This window comes from Oncorhynchus kisutch, linkage group LG5 (genome assembly GCF_002021735.2).
Source record: "Oncorhynchus kisutch isolate 150728-3 linkage group LG5, Okis_V2, whole genome shotgun sequence".
Lineage (NCBI taxonomy): Eukaryota > Metazoa > Chordata > Actinopteri > Salmoniformes > Salmonidae > Oncorhynchus > Oncorhynchus kisutch.
In genome coordinates this window covers 69,035,839-69,052,418 of record NC_034178.2, presented here as the reverse complement: position 1 = coordinate 69,052,418, position 16,580 = coordinate 69,035,839, and the positions used below count along the sequence as shown (strand labels likewise).

The following is a 16,580-nucleotide window of genomic DNA, read 5'->3' as shown; positions in this document are numbered from 1 at the left end:
TGTTTGAATCCCAAAGACAGTTGCTTAATGAATAGATTTTAAAAGTTCCAAGACAGGACAGGGTAGGGCAGAGAGTGGTGGGGCAAGGCAAGGTGGTTCTACCTCAGGGTCTTTGAGACGTTGCAGGTCTGGGTACAGGTAGAACTTGATTCCTTCAGATGCTCCTGGCAGAGTGACGCCGCGGATCAACAGAATGATCAGCATGACGAAGGGGAAGGTAGCAGTGACGTACACAACCTGTTGGGAAACAGAGGACAAAACCGTCGATGTATCAGCAGACTTACACATCGATAGTGTCGATCTCATCCACATACATTTCTTTGTCTAAAGAGACAGATTTGACACATTCTCAGTTGTCTGTCAGAATCGTAGCCCTATCTTTTATCAGAATCCAATCCTCTCTGTTATACTCTTTCCTTTTGCTTTGTGAAGGCTGACACCAAGCGTCCCTTTCCAGGAAGCGAAGACTGCAGATACCGAATGATTTATAGCTTAGAGGGACAAGGAAACATAAATCAGGCTAAACCAATCAATTGGCTCAATTAAACAAGGTTTCTGGGATCGATCTAGCTCCCTGACTGGTCCCGCGGGTGTTGCTCTGCCTGGTCTGGCTCTTGTTTACACTCGTTCCGGAGAGATTTAATTGCACTCTGGAACACTGCTCTTGATTTATGCCGATAGTCTGTCGTATAGTAGTAGCCTGTTCAACTGTGTATTATTAAGATGTATGAATCCGTGCAGGCAGTGGCAGAGGGGAATCCATAGAATTAGAATCTCTAGAAAAGGACATTCCCACCACATCCAATTATCGTCAATAAAATGTTGACCGTTTGGTGTACAAATTAACATTTGTTGCACTTTCATTTCTCCTTGCTGTGGATATATTTGACCAACAATTTAGCTTAAGTCCCTTCTTCAGGGTGTGTTTGCATAAACACCGAATGGTACGTGGTCTGACAGAAAATGTCCATTACATTAAATCTATTTATATATGGAAAATGTAAAGTACTTCCCAGCTAAACTCACCTTCCCAGTGGATTTGACTCCCTTCCAGATACAGAAGAAACAGATGACCCAGACCCCCAGCAGACACAGAGCAAGGTCCCACTTGACCTCCCCGATTTCATCGATGCCACTGGAGATGCTAAGGACGTTACGCCTGTTGGAGAGAAGACAAAAAGTCATGTTGGAGAAAGAGAGGGTCAGTTGTACTATAACTGGGGCCCAGAGTTTTACCCCCTTTTTCTATCTGGTCTCATCGCTGCAACTCCATACAGTAGATAAAAGTTAAATACAATTTTTTTTAAATTACTGTACTCACTCCCAGAACTCAGTGACAGGCGAGGTGAAGTTGGTGATGTTAGCGGCCAGCATCAGGGTCTTGTTCTTACGGACGGTGTCCTCCACACAGCGGTCTGTGTTCCAGGAGTTCCTACACTTGGCCCAGGGCAGCTCCGGCTGGAAGCACTGGAACAGGTAGTACAAACCCCAGGCCAGAATCACTATGTAGTAGATGTTCAGGAGGGACACGATCACAATCGAAGCGTAGCCGATACCTGGGGGGAAAGGTCACATAAATGTTAATCTTGCATGCCAGACATTAGTATACTGTTCAAAAACACTTACAAAGGGAGATTTGATATAAAGGAATCCAATGTAGCTATATTTCGCAATGAACACATGTATGTTTTGAATGCTGTTGTTATCGTTTGTCTGGAAGATCTCCTCTCCTCTTCCCTCCTCTAACTCCCCCTTCCCTCCCTCCCTCCTCTACCTCCCCCTTCCCTCCCTCCCTCCCTCCTCTACCTCCCCCTTCCCTCCACTCCTCCCTCCTCTACCTCCCCCTTGCCACTCCTCCCTCCTCTACCTCCCCCTTGCCACTCCTCCCGTCTACTCTCCACCCTCTCCCTCACTATGTCTCCCTCCATCCCTCCCTCCCTTTATCCCTGCCTCCATCCATCCCCTCCCTCCCTTCCTCCCCACCCAACCTCCCTCCCTCTCCTCCCTCCCTGCCTCTCCACCTCCCTCCCTCGTCCCACTGTCACCCTCTGTTACTTCCCCCCCTCCCTCCCTCCCTCCCTCATCCCATTGTCACCCTATGTTACTTCCTCATTCCTTCTCCAACTGTCTCTCCCTGCCTCCCTCCCTCCCTCGTCCCATTGTCACCCTCTGTTACTTCCCCTCCCTTCAACTGTCTCTCCCTGCCTCCCTCCCTCGTCCAACTGTCACTTACCCTCCCTCCTCCAACTGTCTCTCCCTGCCTCCCTCCCTCCTCTTCTCTCACTGTCACCCTCTGTCACTTCCCTTTATGAAAATTAAACTGGGCCGCCCCCACCAATCCGTTCAGGCAGGCAGACACCAGGGCTGAAAAGTAACAGCTTGTTTTTCTGACAACCAGTCCCATCTTATCTGAATGTATTATACAAATAGAGAGAGTTAGAGTGAGGCTCGACCTGGTTTGGTTTGGCTGGAGGTGAGTGCCTGTCTGCGTCCCAAACAGTTGCCCTATTCCCATAGGGCCCTGGTCAAGTAGTGCACTGCCCTACAGGCCCTGATCGAGTAGTGCACTATGTAGAGAATAGGGTGCCATTAAGACTCAGCCTATAGGGTGCCATTAAGACTCACCCTATAGGGTGCCATTAAGACTCAGCCTATAGGATGCCATTAAGACTCAGCCTATAGGATGCCTTTAAGACTCAGCCTATAGGATGCCATTAAGACTCAGCCTATAGGATGGCATTAAGACTCAGCCTATAGGGTGCCTTTAAGACTCAGCCTATAGGATGCCATTAAGACCTATGTCAACAGACAGAGCTTGTCAGCCTATAGCGTGCCATCTAGACTGATACATACACAGCTTACTAGTGCTGTCTTCTTTTCTGTTTCTAATATGTCCGTTTGTCTCTCTCCTTCTCGGGTCAGACCTCATTGATAGGCATCTCTCTGATGTTTTCCAGCGCTGGTGCCATAGCAACCTCTAATTCAACACACTATGTACACGGCACGGCTGAGTCTCAAGGGCTCAGTGTGTGTGTGTGTGTGTGTGGGGGGGGGGGGGACATTCCCTAAGAAAATATCAGAGTATAGCTTGGTAGTAAGACAAAGCACATTGTTTGAGGGGCATGAGTAAAGTGCACTTTCAGTTTCCCTCAACTCTCAGTACAGAGTGTGTAATGTCTAATGAAGCCAGGGCATATCAGCTGGCAGTGATTTGCAGTTAGTTGGCAGTTAGGAGAGAAGGGGAGTCCAAAGGGAACAGGATGCAACTGCAGTATAGGGCGCCTAGCAACCAGGCAGTATCAAAATAAGGCTAGTTGTTGGTTGGACTACCATGGAGTCGGTGTGGGCGAGGCAGAGCCAGTGTAATGAAATGTGTGGTATCTTTCCTGGCCTGGGCTGGTATGAATAAGATGATTGATCTGTGCATCAATTATTTACTATTCATTTGATTTCAGCTGAAGGTCATTGACCTGATTTGACCAAGAATGTCCCTCTCTTCTAGCTACTTTTGCCAGGTCGTCGTTGCAAAGAAGATTCTGTTATTGATTAGCTGACCTGTACAAATAAAGGTTTCATTCATTGAATCTTTATTCAACTAGGAAATAACCTTGAGGGTAGAAACGTATTTTTGTGAGGGCAACCTTAAATAATAAATAAAATGTACTCGCCAGTAAAGATGGGGCAAAGCTTTTCCCAGCAGGTGATTCCACCCTCGGAGGTGTACTGTCCGAGGGCCACCTCCAGGAAAAACACAGGGAGACCTCCGCCAAAGAGGAAGATGAAGTACGGGATGAGAAATGCACCTGGAGGAGGAGAAGACGAATATGGAAACAAATGTGTCAGGTTCAAGAAAAACAAATGTGGTCAAAACACAATGAAGTACGTGTGAATCAAGGGAGTAGCTACGGTAAATCATTTTACGTCAGTAATGTTAGAAGGACATTCATTTGTTAGTCAAGTAAGTCAACCATGGAATGGTTAGTCAATTGGAATGGCTTTAAGCTGTAAAACCTTCATGTTCTAGACCTAGATAGCAGCTGTAAAGGAACCATGGTTGCATGCAGAGAGACTGCCCAGATAGCACATTTGGTTCCTTGGAAGTTGTGGGAACGTACGTTTTTGGTTTCCCATTGGTTCTGGGAATGAAGCCATAATTTCCCTAACCGGTAAAACTGAACGTTTTTTTAATGTTCTGAGAAAGGAAGTGAACATTTCGCCTGTTCTGGGAATGTACATTTTTAGCTTGCAGGGAAGTTCTGAGAACATTTTACTATGGTTCCCTAAAAGATTTCCTGCGAGGTTTTATTAACTTTCTGAAGAAGGAAATTTTAGGTTATTTTAAGATTTTTGAATAAGTTCCTTAAAACTGAATGTTTGAATAAGACTTTTAATAACACTGCTAGCTGAGGTTAACTGTTCTTAACTACAAGCACAGATAGGACACATGCAAACACATGTATTTTTTTAAATCATGGAAACACGTGTTTTTTTTTATTGTGGCACAGCATCAGTGAGATTCGAACCTATGATCTTCTGTTGGATGGCTCTAGCATACTTTTTTAACTCATACAAAGCTGTTAATTTTTCTCTATTCATTCAGACCCCATTTCAAAGGAAACAAGCACTCATTAAGATCAGGTGTGGCCAATTAGTGGGCGTGGCCAACACAGCTGAACACACTTAACAAGATAGAGGATAGAGAGAGTTTTGTTGATGCGGAGAACAGAATATATGTTTTTAAATAACAATCTTAGAACGTTGTTAATGTTTTCTTGTATTTTTTTAATGGAAAGGTTTCAGAATGTACTGAGAACATTACTTTAAATAGAACCACGAGGAAACCTGTAGAAATGTTATGCTGAAGTACTGAAATTCCCACAGAACAACGTTGTTTCTTAACGTTCTTGGAACAATTTGAGAACATTACTTTAAATAGAACCACGAGGAAACCTGTAGAAATGTTATGCTGAAGTACTGAAATTCCCACAGAACAACGTTGTTTCTTAACGTTCTTGGAACAATTTGAGAACATTACTTTAAATAGAACCACGAGGAAACCTGTAGAAATGTTATGCTGAAGTACTGAAATTCCCACAGAACAACGTTGTTTCTTAACGTTCTTGGAACAATTTGAGAACATTACTTTAAATAGAACCACGAGGAAACCTGTAGAAATGTTATGCTGAAGTACTGAAATTCCCACAGAACAACGTTGTTTCTTAACGTTCTTGGAACTATGTGAGAACATTCCCAATGTCAAACCAGTTGGAGAACGTTCCTAGAAAATTACCCAAAATGTAAATTAAATCTAAACATGTTTTAACTTTTAGGAAACATTCTATTAAAGTAATGAAATACGAAGAAAATTACTTTTTCTTTTGTCAAGTTCCTTAAATGTGCAGAGAATGTTCCAAAGCCAAGCAACAATCCTACACCATTCCCAGAAATATGTGGGTAAGGTTGTATGCAAAATAACTATAGAACCACACTCTCACCAAACTCTGAGAAACATATGGTTCTCAGAACGTTATGTGCTAGCTGTTGACCTGCACTAACCCACTCTCATGACATGAATGAATAACCCCCTTGAACACAGCACTCTGCATCTTCTGTTTACATGAATATGTCACAGGGAAATAGCGTCATTGACCCCGTCATCTTAGAATAAAGAAGTTGGAATTGGAATGGCTTCATTCCCTTTCACCGTTCATGACCTAGTCAGTAGCTGTAAAGGAGACAGGAACTCACCTCCGCCATTCTTATAGCAGAGGTATGGGAAACGCCAGACGTTCCCTAAACCCACGAAGCCCCCAGCGACGGACAGGATAAAGTCAAGCTTGGAGTTCCACTTCTCCCTCTGGACGGGCTTCCCCTCTGCCTCGTCCTCGGGCCGGGTACCCGGGCTCTTCCCTGGGGAAGGCTTCAGCGTGTCCTTATGGAAGTCCTTCAGACACTGGAGCTTCTCTTTCTGTGCCATGCTGCAGGAGGGAGGGAGAGAAGGAGTGGGGGAAATAAATTATTAGATAGAGTTCATCTGAGGTGAGTTGATGTCGTAATGACCTTAACACAACTCCTAGCATTCTCGTCAATTGGATTTACGGGTTCCTGGGTTTATTCCCCCCCCAAATTCGCTGCAATATGTTCAAGAATAAAAAACTTAATGGTGAACAGGGGTCCACCTGTATAAATGACTGACCTAAATAGATGCCTGAACAAATTCTTCACAGAGTCACGGACATGAGGGTTTTATTCATTAGGCACCAAACAGAAGAAAACAGACTGATAAAGGGAGGGACTAACTCGACTTGTTCAATAAGAAACTCTTATTTTCTATGGTGTGAGCGAATGAATACGACCCAGTTTGGGCTTCTCAGTGATCGGTCATTTGAGGAACTAGCTGAAGTGAATATCTCATGTATTTGCTGTTGAGAGCAGGACACTGACTGACTGAAATACAGTTTCTTACAAAAAGATGTGGGTGTGAATGAGGCAGAAAAGGGTGAGGATGAGGCAGAGGAAGGTGTGGATGAGGCAGAGGAAGGTGTGGATGAGGCAGAAAAAGGTGTGGATGAGGCAGAGGAAGGTGTGGATGAGGCAGAAAAAGGTGTGGATGAGGCAGGCAGAAAAGGGTGTGGATGAGGCAGAGGAAGGTGTGGATGAGGCAGAGGAAGGTGTGGATGAGGCAGAGGAAGGTGTGGATGAGGCAGAAAAAGGTGTGGATGAGGCAGAGGAAGGTGTGGATGAGGCAGAGGAAGATGTGGATGAGGCAGAAAAAGGTGTGGATGAGGCAGTGGAAGGTGTGGATGAGGCAGTGGAAGGTGTAGATGAGGCAGAGGAAGGTGTGTATGAGGCAGAGGAAGGTGTGTATGAGGCAGAGGAAGGTGTGTGTGAGGCAGAGGAAGGTGTGTATGAGGCAAAGGAAGGTGTGGATGAGGCAGAGGAAGGTGTGGATGGGGCAGAGGAAGGTGTGGATGAGGCAGAGGAAGGTGTGGATGAGGCCGAGGAAGGTGTGGATGAGGCAGAGGAAGGTGTGGATGAGGCCGAGGAAGGTGTGGATGAGGCATAGGAAGGTGTGGATGAGGCAGGTGTGGGTGTGTGTAAATATAAATCTCATCAATAAGTCAATTATCAATTATTGATTAACCCATTATTTATGTGTGTGTGTGTGTGTGTCTGTGATAAAATAATTTGGTGGATGCTTATATTTGTCCTAAATCAATTGACTTCCTGCATTTTCCAACTCCCCCTGAGACACCCTGGGAGAGTGGGATCAGCCATTATCAACGGAGACCCTGTGTGTGTGTGTGTGTGTGTGTGGGGGGGGGGGGGGTGGGGTTAACCTGTCAAACCCCATGGCTATAATTCACATACACATTTCATACAGTCATCTCAACACAAATTTCTGGAGGGGTATATAATTGATGGCTTGGATATCCTGTTCTCATTTTCCAACCCTGGTATAGAGTGACTGAACTTACAGTACATGCATCAATCAATTATCCCATGTCTATAATACTTTACTAACGTTTTTGTCATTCACAAAATAAATATGAGGGGAAATGCTTGGTTTAATAAAGCATTGAAGTATGCATAATATCATATAGGTCTACATAATATCATATAGGTCTACATAATATCATATAGGTCTACATAATATCATATAGGTCTACATAATATCATATAGGTCTACATAATATCATATAGGTCTACATAATATCATATAGGTCTACATAATCATGATATTTAGCACCTCAGAATATAACTGTATCGCCTCTTGCTTCTTGCTAGGCAGTCATTGTAAATAACAATTTGTTCTTAATATGATCTGCCCGGTAAAATATAAATGTTTCAAAATTCATAAAATTGTCACTATGTACAACTGGTTAGGCCGGCCAAGTCAAAAAACAAACTTTACACACATCACAAATACAACTGTGGACATTACGAGCCGAGGGTTATGAGGGCTGGAGGACTCACAGAGATGAGAAGCCAAAGTGTAACACTCGATCCACAGTGGTGTACACTTGATACCCTGAGCCCTGAGCCCTGAACCATGCTCTCTAAAGCACTTTCCATTTGTCAACGTCTCACTCTACTCTCCCTGTGTCCTCTGTGTACTTCCTAATAGGACTAGTGTATGTTGAAATGTAAACAGATATTGAATCTCTCCGTCCAAAAGGAAACATACACAGTATTTAAACTGTACAGTAGGCTACACAGTATTTAAACGGTACAGTAGGCTACACAGTATTTAAACTGTACAGTAGGCTACACAGTATTTAAACGGTACAGTAGTCTTCACAGTATTTAAACTGTACAGTAGTCTACACAGTATTTAAACTGTACAGTAGGCTACACAGTATTTAAACTGTACAGTAGTCTACACAGTATTTAAACTGTACAGTAGTCTACACAGTATTTAAACTGTACAGTAGGCTACACAGTATTTAAACTGTACAGTAGCTCAGTTTCCACCTCATTTTGTGGGCAGTGTGCACATAGCCTGTCTTCTCTTGAGGGCCAGGTCTGACTATGGCGGTCTCTCTCAATAGCAAGGCAATGCACACTGAGTCTGTACATAGTCAAAGCTTTCCTTAATTTTAGGTCAGTCACAGTGGTCAGGTATTCTGCCACTGTGTACTTTCTATTTAGGGCCAAAAAGCATTCAGGTTGCTTTGTTTTTGGTTAATTCTTTCCAATGTGTCAAGTAATTATCTTTTTGTTTTCTCATGATTTGTTTGGGCCTAATTGTGTTGCTGTCCTGGGGCTCTGTGGGGTGTGTTTGTGTTTGTGAACAGAGCCCCAGGACCAGATTGCTTAGGGGACTCTTCTCCAGGTTCATCTCTCAGTAGGTGATGGCTTTGTTATGGATGGTTTGGGAATCGCTTCCTTTTAGGTGGTTGTAGAATTTAACAGCTCTTTTCTGGATTTTGATAATTAGAGGGTATCGGCCTAATTCTGCTCTGCATCCATTATTTGGTGTTTTACGTTGTACACGAGGATGTTTTTGCAGAATTCTGCATGAAGAGTTTCAATTAGGTTTTTCTCCCAATTTTGTGAATGCTTGGTTGGTGAGCAGACCCCAGACATCAACCACTCTCTCTCCCTCTCCGTCGCTCTCTCTGTCTGTCTCTTTCTTTCTCCACCTTCTCTCCGCACTCTAAATAGCCTTTGAGCCTTTATATCTGTCGATAAAGCTGTTTGTCGATAAAGCTTTACAAGGATATTTTAAAAAACGGAGTACGTACCTCCACTTAATAACCTTCAAACAGCCACATAACAGGTAGAGAGGCAGACCAAATCAAGACATTCCTAACACTAACAAAGACATTTGACATCTGACCTGAGCCCTAGGACCATGCCCCAGGACTACCTGACATGATGACTCCTTGCTGTCCCCAGTCCACCTGGCCGTGCTGCTGTTCCAGTTTCAACTGACCTGAGCCCTAGGACCATGCCCCAGGACTACCTGACATGATGACTCCTTGCTGTCCCCAGTCCACCTGGCCGTGCTGCTGCTCCAGTTTCAACTGACCTGAGCCCTAGGACCATGCCCCAGGACTACCTGACATGATGACTCCTTGCTGTCCCCAGTCCACCTGACCGTGCTGCTGCTCCAGTTTCAACTGTTCTGCCTTATTATTATTCGACCATGCTGGTCATTTATGAACATTTGAACATCTTGGCCATGTTCTGTTATAATCTCCACCCGGCACAGCCAGAAGAGGACTGGCCACCCCACATAGCCTGGTTCCTCTCTAGGTTTCTTCCTAGGCCTTTCTAGGGAGTTTTTCCTAGCCACCGTGCTTCTACACCTGCATTGCTTGCTGTTTGGGGTTTTAGGCTGGGTTTCTGTACAGCACTTTGAGATATCAGCTGATGTACAAAGGGCTATATAAATACATTTGATTTGATTTGATGATTTGAACTAAATCAATAATGGCAAAGAAAATAATCAAATATTTATTCTACTTTAATTCTCAAATATTTAGAACTGCATCGTGTATAAAGTTACACATGTACTAAAATATACTGTTTAACAACTGTTATGAATGTATGTAGGGGGAAAAAACGACCAAAACCAGTCATTTATTGGGTAAAACACCAACGTTTCAGCATCACTGTGCCTTCTCCGTGTGATGTCATGAATGCTTGAACCAGGTTATGTGCTTTTTATTAGTATATCACCTGTCACCATGACTCTGGCCAGCTTCTTTATGTTGTATTAGTATATCACCTGTCACCATGACTCTGGCCAGCTTCTTTATGTTGTATTAGTATATCACCTGTCACCATGACTCTGGCCAGCTTCTTTATGTTGTATTAGTATATCACCTGTCACCATGACTCTGGCCAGCTTCTTTATGTTGTATTAGTATATCACCTGTCACCATGACTCTGGCCAGCTTCTTTATGTTGTATTAGTATATCACCTGTCACCATGACTCTGGCCAGCTTCTTTATGTTGTATTAGTATATCACCTGTCACCATGACTCTGGCCAGCTTCTTTATGTTGTATTAGTATATCACCTGTCACCATGACTCTGGCCAGCTTCTTTATGTTGTATTAGTATATCACCTGTCACCATGACTCTGGCCAGCTTCTTTATGTTGTATTAGTATATCACCTGTCACCATGACTCTGGCCAGCTTCTTTATGTTGTATTAGTATATCACCTGTCACCATGACTCTGGCCAGCTTCTTTATGTTGTATTAGTATATCACCTGTCACCATGACTCTGGCCAGCTTCTTTATGTTGTATTAGTATATCACCTGTCACCATGACTCTGGCCAGCTTCTTTATGTTGTATTAGTATATCACCTGTCACCATGACTCTGGCCAGCTTCTTTATGTTGTATTAGTATATCACCTGTCACCATGACTCTGGCCAGCTTCTTTATGTTGTATTAGTATATCACCTGTCACCATGACTCTGGCCAGCTTCTTTATGTTGTATTAGTATATCACCTGTCACCATGACTCTGGCCAGCTTCTTTATGTTGTATTAGTATATCACCTGTCACCATGACTCTGGCCAGCTTCTTTATGTTGTATTAGTATATCACCTGTCACCATGACTCTGGCCAGCTTCTTTATGTTGTATTAGTATATCACCTGTCACCATGACTCTGGCCAGCTTCTTTATGTTGTATTAGTATATCACCTGTCACCATGACTCTGGCCAGCTTCTTTATGTTGTATTAGTATATCACCTGTCACCATGACTCTGGCCAGCTTCTTTATGTTGTATTAGTATATCACCTGTCACCATGACTCTGGCCAGCTTCTTTATGTTGTATTAGTATATCACCTGTCACCATGACTCTGGCCAGCTTCTTTATGTTGTATTAGTATATCACCTGTCACCATGACTCTGGCCAGCTTCTTTATGTTGTATTAGTATATCACCTGTCACCATGACTCTGGCCAGCTTCTTTATGTTGTATTAGTATATCACCTGTCACCATGACTCTGGCCAGCTTCTTTATGTTGTATTAGTATATCACCTGTCACCATGACTCTGGCCAGCTTCTTTATGTTGTATTAGTATATCACCTGTCACCATGACTCTGGCCAGCTTCTTTATGTTGTATTAGTATATCACCTGTCACCATGACTCTGGCCAGCTTCTTTATGTTGTATTAGTATATCACCTGTCACCATGACTCTGGCCAGCTTCTTTATGTTGTATTAGTATATCACCTGTCACCATGACTCTGGCCAGCTTCTTTATGTTGTATTAGTATATCACCTGTCACCATGACTCTGGCCAGCTTCTTTATGTTGTATTAGTATATCACCTGTCACCATGACTCTGGCCAGCTTCTTTATGTTGTATTAGTATATCACCTGTCACCATGACTCTGGCCAGCTTCTTTAACTGCTCTGACTGCTCACTCAGACTAAACAGAGCAGACACCAAGGGACCACCCATATGTGTCCCTATTCCCTGGAATAGTGTTCCTATTGGAATGCAGCCTAAGACAATTAAACGCAATGTGCAGATTGGACAGCGCTTCCGAGCCGAAGATGACACAGCCGACTGTGAGGCTGTTACTGTGAGGCTGTTACTGTGAGGCTGTTACTGTGAGGCTGTGGCTGTGAGGCTGTGGCTGTGAGGCTGTTACTGTGAGGCTGTTACTGTGAGGCTGTTACTGTGAGACTGTTACTGTGAGGCTGTGAGACTGTTACTGTGAGGCTGTGACTGTGAGACTGTTACTGTGAGGCTGTTACTGTGAGGCTGTTACTGTGAGGCTGTTACTGTGAGGCTGTTACTGTGAGACTGTTACTGTGAGGCTGTGAGACTGTTACTGTGAGGCTGTGAGACTGTTACTGTGAGGCTGTTACTGTGAGGCTGTTACTGTGTGGCTGTGACTGTAAGGCTGTTACTGTGAGGCTGTTACTGTGAGGCTGTTACTGTGAGGCTGTGACTGTGACTGTGAGGCTGTGACTGTAAGGCTGTGCCTGTGAGGCTGTTACTGTGAGGCTGTGCCTGTACGGCTGTGGCTGAGATGCTGTAAATTTCCACTCACTACCCAGAAAGGAGAGGGCTGTGTGGGCTGTAACTGCATGCGTTTGCATTTGTGTGTGTATGTGTATGTGGGTATGTGTGTGTGGGTGCACGTGTGCGTATGTGTGCGTATGTGTATGTCTGTGTGTGTGTATATGTGTATGTGTGTGCACGTGTGTGTATGTGTGTGTGTGTGTATGTGTATGTGTGTATGTGTGTGCACATGTGTGTATGTGTATGTGTGTGCACGTGTGCGTGTGTGTATGTGCAACTTCCTGGAATCATCCACTTTACATGTATCAAGAACACTGGTAAGTCAAGGCAAAGACTGATGGACTCAACAAGAACCTTACCGGGCCTGAGCAAGCGATCCACGCCTCTGTGCATCATCATTGGTACAGCAAGGTACTTGGGGTCTAATTCAGCACGACAATGCCTTTCCCTTAAAAAGTAAACTTAAATAACTATAAACTTCCATTTCCTGAAATAGTACACTAATAGAATCTCAGTTCAAAAACCAAAAGAGAGGCTGTGATTGGCTTCCTATTTGCAGGTTTGTATCTGAATTCGGTAAAATCCCAAATCATCATACCCGATGGCTTGGTAAATAGAGAATTGTCTCATTAAATGGCACCGGTATTGTGTATTATCCCAGCACAATAGGCACTTTCTCCACTGTGTCCAATGTACTCTCTATCTCTATAGCCCACAGCACCACACACAGACCAGCCTGGTCTCATCGACTAGACGTACCACAGCACCACACACAGACCAACCTGGTCTCATCGACTAGACGTACCACAGCACCACACACAGACCAGCCTAGTCTCATCGACTAGACGTACCACAGCACCACACACAGACCAGCCTGGTCTCATCGACTAGACGTACCACAGCACCACACACTGACCAGCCTGGTCTCATCGACTAGACGTACCACAGCACCACACACAGACCAACCTGGTCTCATCGACTAGACGTACCACAGCACCACACACAGACCAGCCTGGTCTCATCGACTAGACGTACCACAGCACCACACACAGACCAGCCTGGTCTCATCGACTAGACGTACCACAGTACCACACACACAGACCAGCCTGGTCTCATCGACTAGACGTACCACAGCACCACACACAGACCAGCCTGGTCTCATCGACTAGACCTACCACAGCACCACACACAGACCAGACTGGTCTCGTCGACTAGACGTACCACAGCACCACACACAGACCAGCCTGGTCTCATCGACTAGACGTACCAAAGCCCACAGCACCACACACAGACCACCCTGGTCTCATCGACTAGACGTAACATAGCCCACAGCACCACACTCAGACCAGCCTGGTCTCATCGACTAGACGTACCACAGCACAAAGCACCACACACAGACACAATAGTCACACATGTTTGCATAAGCAGTTCCCTTCTTGTACAGCTGATTCAGAGGTTGGAAATAGAAAGGAACGCTCACACTCAAACACAACTGTCGAATGTGTGTGTGTTTGTTTGTGTGTGTGTGTGTGTGTGTGTGTGTGTGTGTGTGTGTGTGTGTGTGTGTGTGTGTGTGTGTGTGTGTGTGTGTGTGTGTGTGTGTGTGTGTGTGTGTGTGTGTGTGTGTGTGTGTGTGTGTGTGTGTGTGGTGTGTGTGATTTCTAATATCAAAATCCTTGTTTACACCTTGCCCTAACATGTGAGTTTCCATCGGTTTACGCTTGATTGATATCCAGACACAATACGTGTCTGACTGTCGGAGGAGGTAGTCAGAAACATCACATTCAGATCACAATGTGTCTTTTATTCGTCTACAAATGTCTAAAAATGTGGGCTTAATCAGAATGTGACAAAGATCAGGACAAAGGACGCATGTTAGCACCAGATATGAACACTGCTAAAAACACAGTTGAGTCAGAGCACTTTTTCCCTCTCTCTTTGATCTCTGCCTCTCTCTCTCTGACAGTCTCTCTCTCGCTCTCTGACTCTCTCTCACTCTCTGACTCTCTCTCACGCTCTCTGACTCTCTCTGACGCTCTCTCTCTCTCGCTCTCTGACTCTCTCTCTGCTCTAGTTATTATTGTCTTGGGTTGGGGGGATGGGACCTACATTGCATGCTCTCCTCTCAAACTGTAAACCACAGAGGACTTTGTCATGCTATTGAAATGCATCATGCAACATTCTGTGGTCCGGGGCCAGGGCCTTGCAGCAGACCTGGGTTCAAGTAGTATTTGAAATAAGTCAGCGTTGGCTTTAGCCTGCCTGGTGACCAGAGAGGCAGAGTTTGGCAGTTGTGTTACTACTTTATTGATTGTATTGTCCCAGCCAGGCTCAATCAAGCGCTAGGTAAAGTATCAGAAATTATTTCAAATACTATTTGAACCCAGGCCTTCTGAGGCAACTGAAACGTCGGGTCTGGAGTCAGAAAAAGCAAGACATATTTATGTTGATTTATTTTCCCTTTTGTACTTGAACTATTTTCACATCGTTGTAACACTGTACATAGCCATAATATGAAATTGGAAATGTCTCTATTCCTTCAAAAACCTTTGTGGGCGTAAATGTTTATTGTTAATGTTTTATTATGTATTACCTATTCCCCATGCCAATAAAGCCCTTTGAATTGTATTGAATTGAGAGCAGGGACAGAGAGAAAGAGAGAGAGTAAGTCTCAGGGACCTTACATAATGTCCCTACTTTAAGACCATGGGCATTTCCACCGGGCCCTCACATTGAGTTTTCCATTCCTCCCCTGAGTCCATGTTAACCTGCTATGATCTCTATTAGAGTTTTCAAATCTCTGTGATTAATTCAAGGAGAAGAAAGGAAGGAAGGATGGATGCTTTCAAAGTATTTCAACAAGGCCCCTGGCTCTCATGCTCAGCTGAGCTCCTCAATTAGACAGAGAGAGGAGGGGGGAGAAAGAGAGGGAGGAAGAGAGAGAGGGTGGAGAGGAGGGAAAGAGTGAGCGAGCGAGAGAGAGAGAGATAGATATTTACACAAAGTAACTATGAGGTGAAATAATGATTTACAGAGCTTCAAGGCACCCTGGGTATACGGCGTTATCTTAGTCGGGTGGATGAACGTTAGTAGTGGAACCCTTAGTTTCTCCAATCTATGTGTGTTGACAAGTGACTCGGCTGCTTAAAGAGGAGGAGGGGCAAAGGAAGGATTTCAGAAGTATTCATGCAGAGCTCAGCTTAATCTTGATCATCATTGCAGTAGCCTAGAAATTGTTCAACCTCATTAGCCTTTATTGATGATATCAACCATTTTGGAAATACCCACAACCACCTCAAAACCCAATAACAAAGTAAGCAAAGACTTATTGAATCATTAAAACCAATTCTAGATATTCAAAGACCACATGCATCATGAGAAAAAGGTTTATTTCTGCCAGGAAAGTGGACACAAGGTAAACTATAGCGAAGATATATTTGCTTTTGCACATGTGATATAGGGTAACATTATTACCCAAGTCAAAGCAAAGGAAACAAACTGGCAACAATGTTTCACTCCTATTTTTATTACAATCATACGGTCTTATCTATCCATTTCAAACACCCTTCATATTGCACACTGCTACATTCCTTCCTCAAGGGCACACTTTCAACCTCCAAGCGCCGACATAATCAACATAATTAATTGTCTTTGTTCTACAACTGTTCCAATTATAGCCACAGAAAGTAGAAGTAGCCTTCACTGACACCACTATATTCAATCATGTTGTACCAAAGTTAAAGAGAGACGCAAACGTAGCTTCTGTAGCTTAGTGATTACCTGTAGCCTAGTGATTACCTGTAGCCTAGTGATTACCTGTAGCCTAGTGATTACCTGTAGCCTGGTGATTACCTGTAGCCTAGTGATTACATGTAGCCTAGTGATTACATGTAGCCTAGTGATTACATGTAGCCTAGTGATTACCTGTAGCCTAGTGATTACCTGTAGCCTAGTGATTACCTGTAGCCTAGTGATTACATGCAGCCTAGTGATTACCTGTAGCCTAGTGATTACCTGTAGCCTAGTGATTATATGTAGCCTAGTGATTACCTGTAGCCTAGTGATTACCTG

The 16,580-nt window shown here is 44.0% G+C and overlaps 1 protein-coding gene across 2 annotated transcripts in view; it reads right to left on the bottom strand.

The window, feature by feature from the left end:
- The window catches only part of LOC109879040 (sodium- and chloride-dependent taurine transporter-like), a 41,029-nt gene that overhangs the window by 16,786 nt on the left and 7,663 nt on the right, over positions 1-16,580 (bottom strand). For both annotated transcript variants that reach the window (XM_031825731.1, XM_031825730.1), the window contains exons 2-6: positions 5,749-5,978; positions 3,669-3,803; positions 1,322-1,556; positions 1,027-1,159; positions 103-237 (exon numbers count right to left, since the gene is read on the bottom strand). In XM_031825731.1, coding sequence (XP_031681591.1) covers positions 103-237; positions 1,027-1,159; positions 1,322-1,556; positions 3,669-3,803; positions 5,749-5,977 — 867 coding nt within the window. In that variant the 5' untranslated portion in view covers position 5,978. The remainder of the gene's footprint in view (positions 1-102; positions 238-1,026; positions 1,160-1,321; positions 1,557-3,668; positions 3,804-5,748; positions 5,979-16,580) is intronic.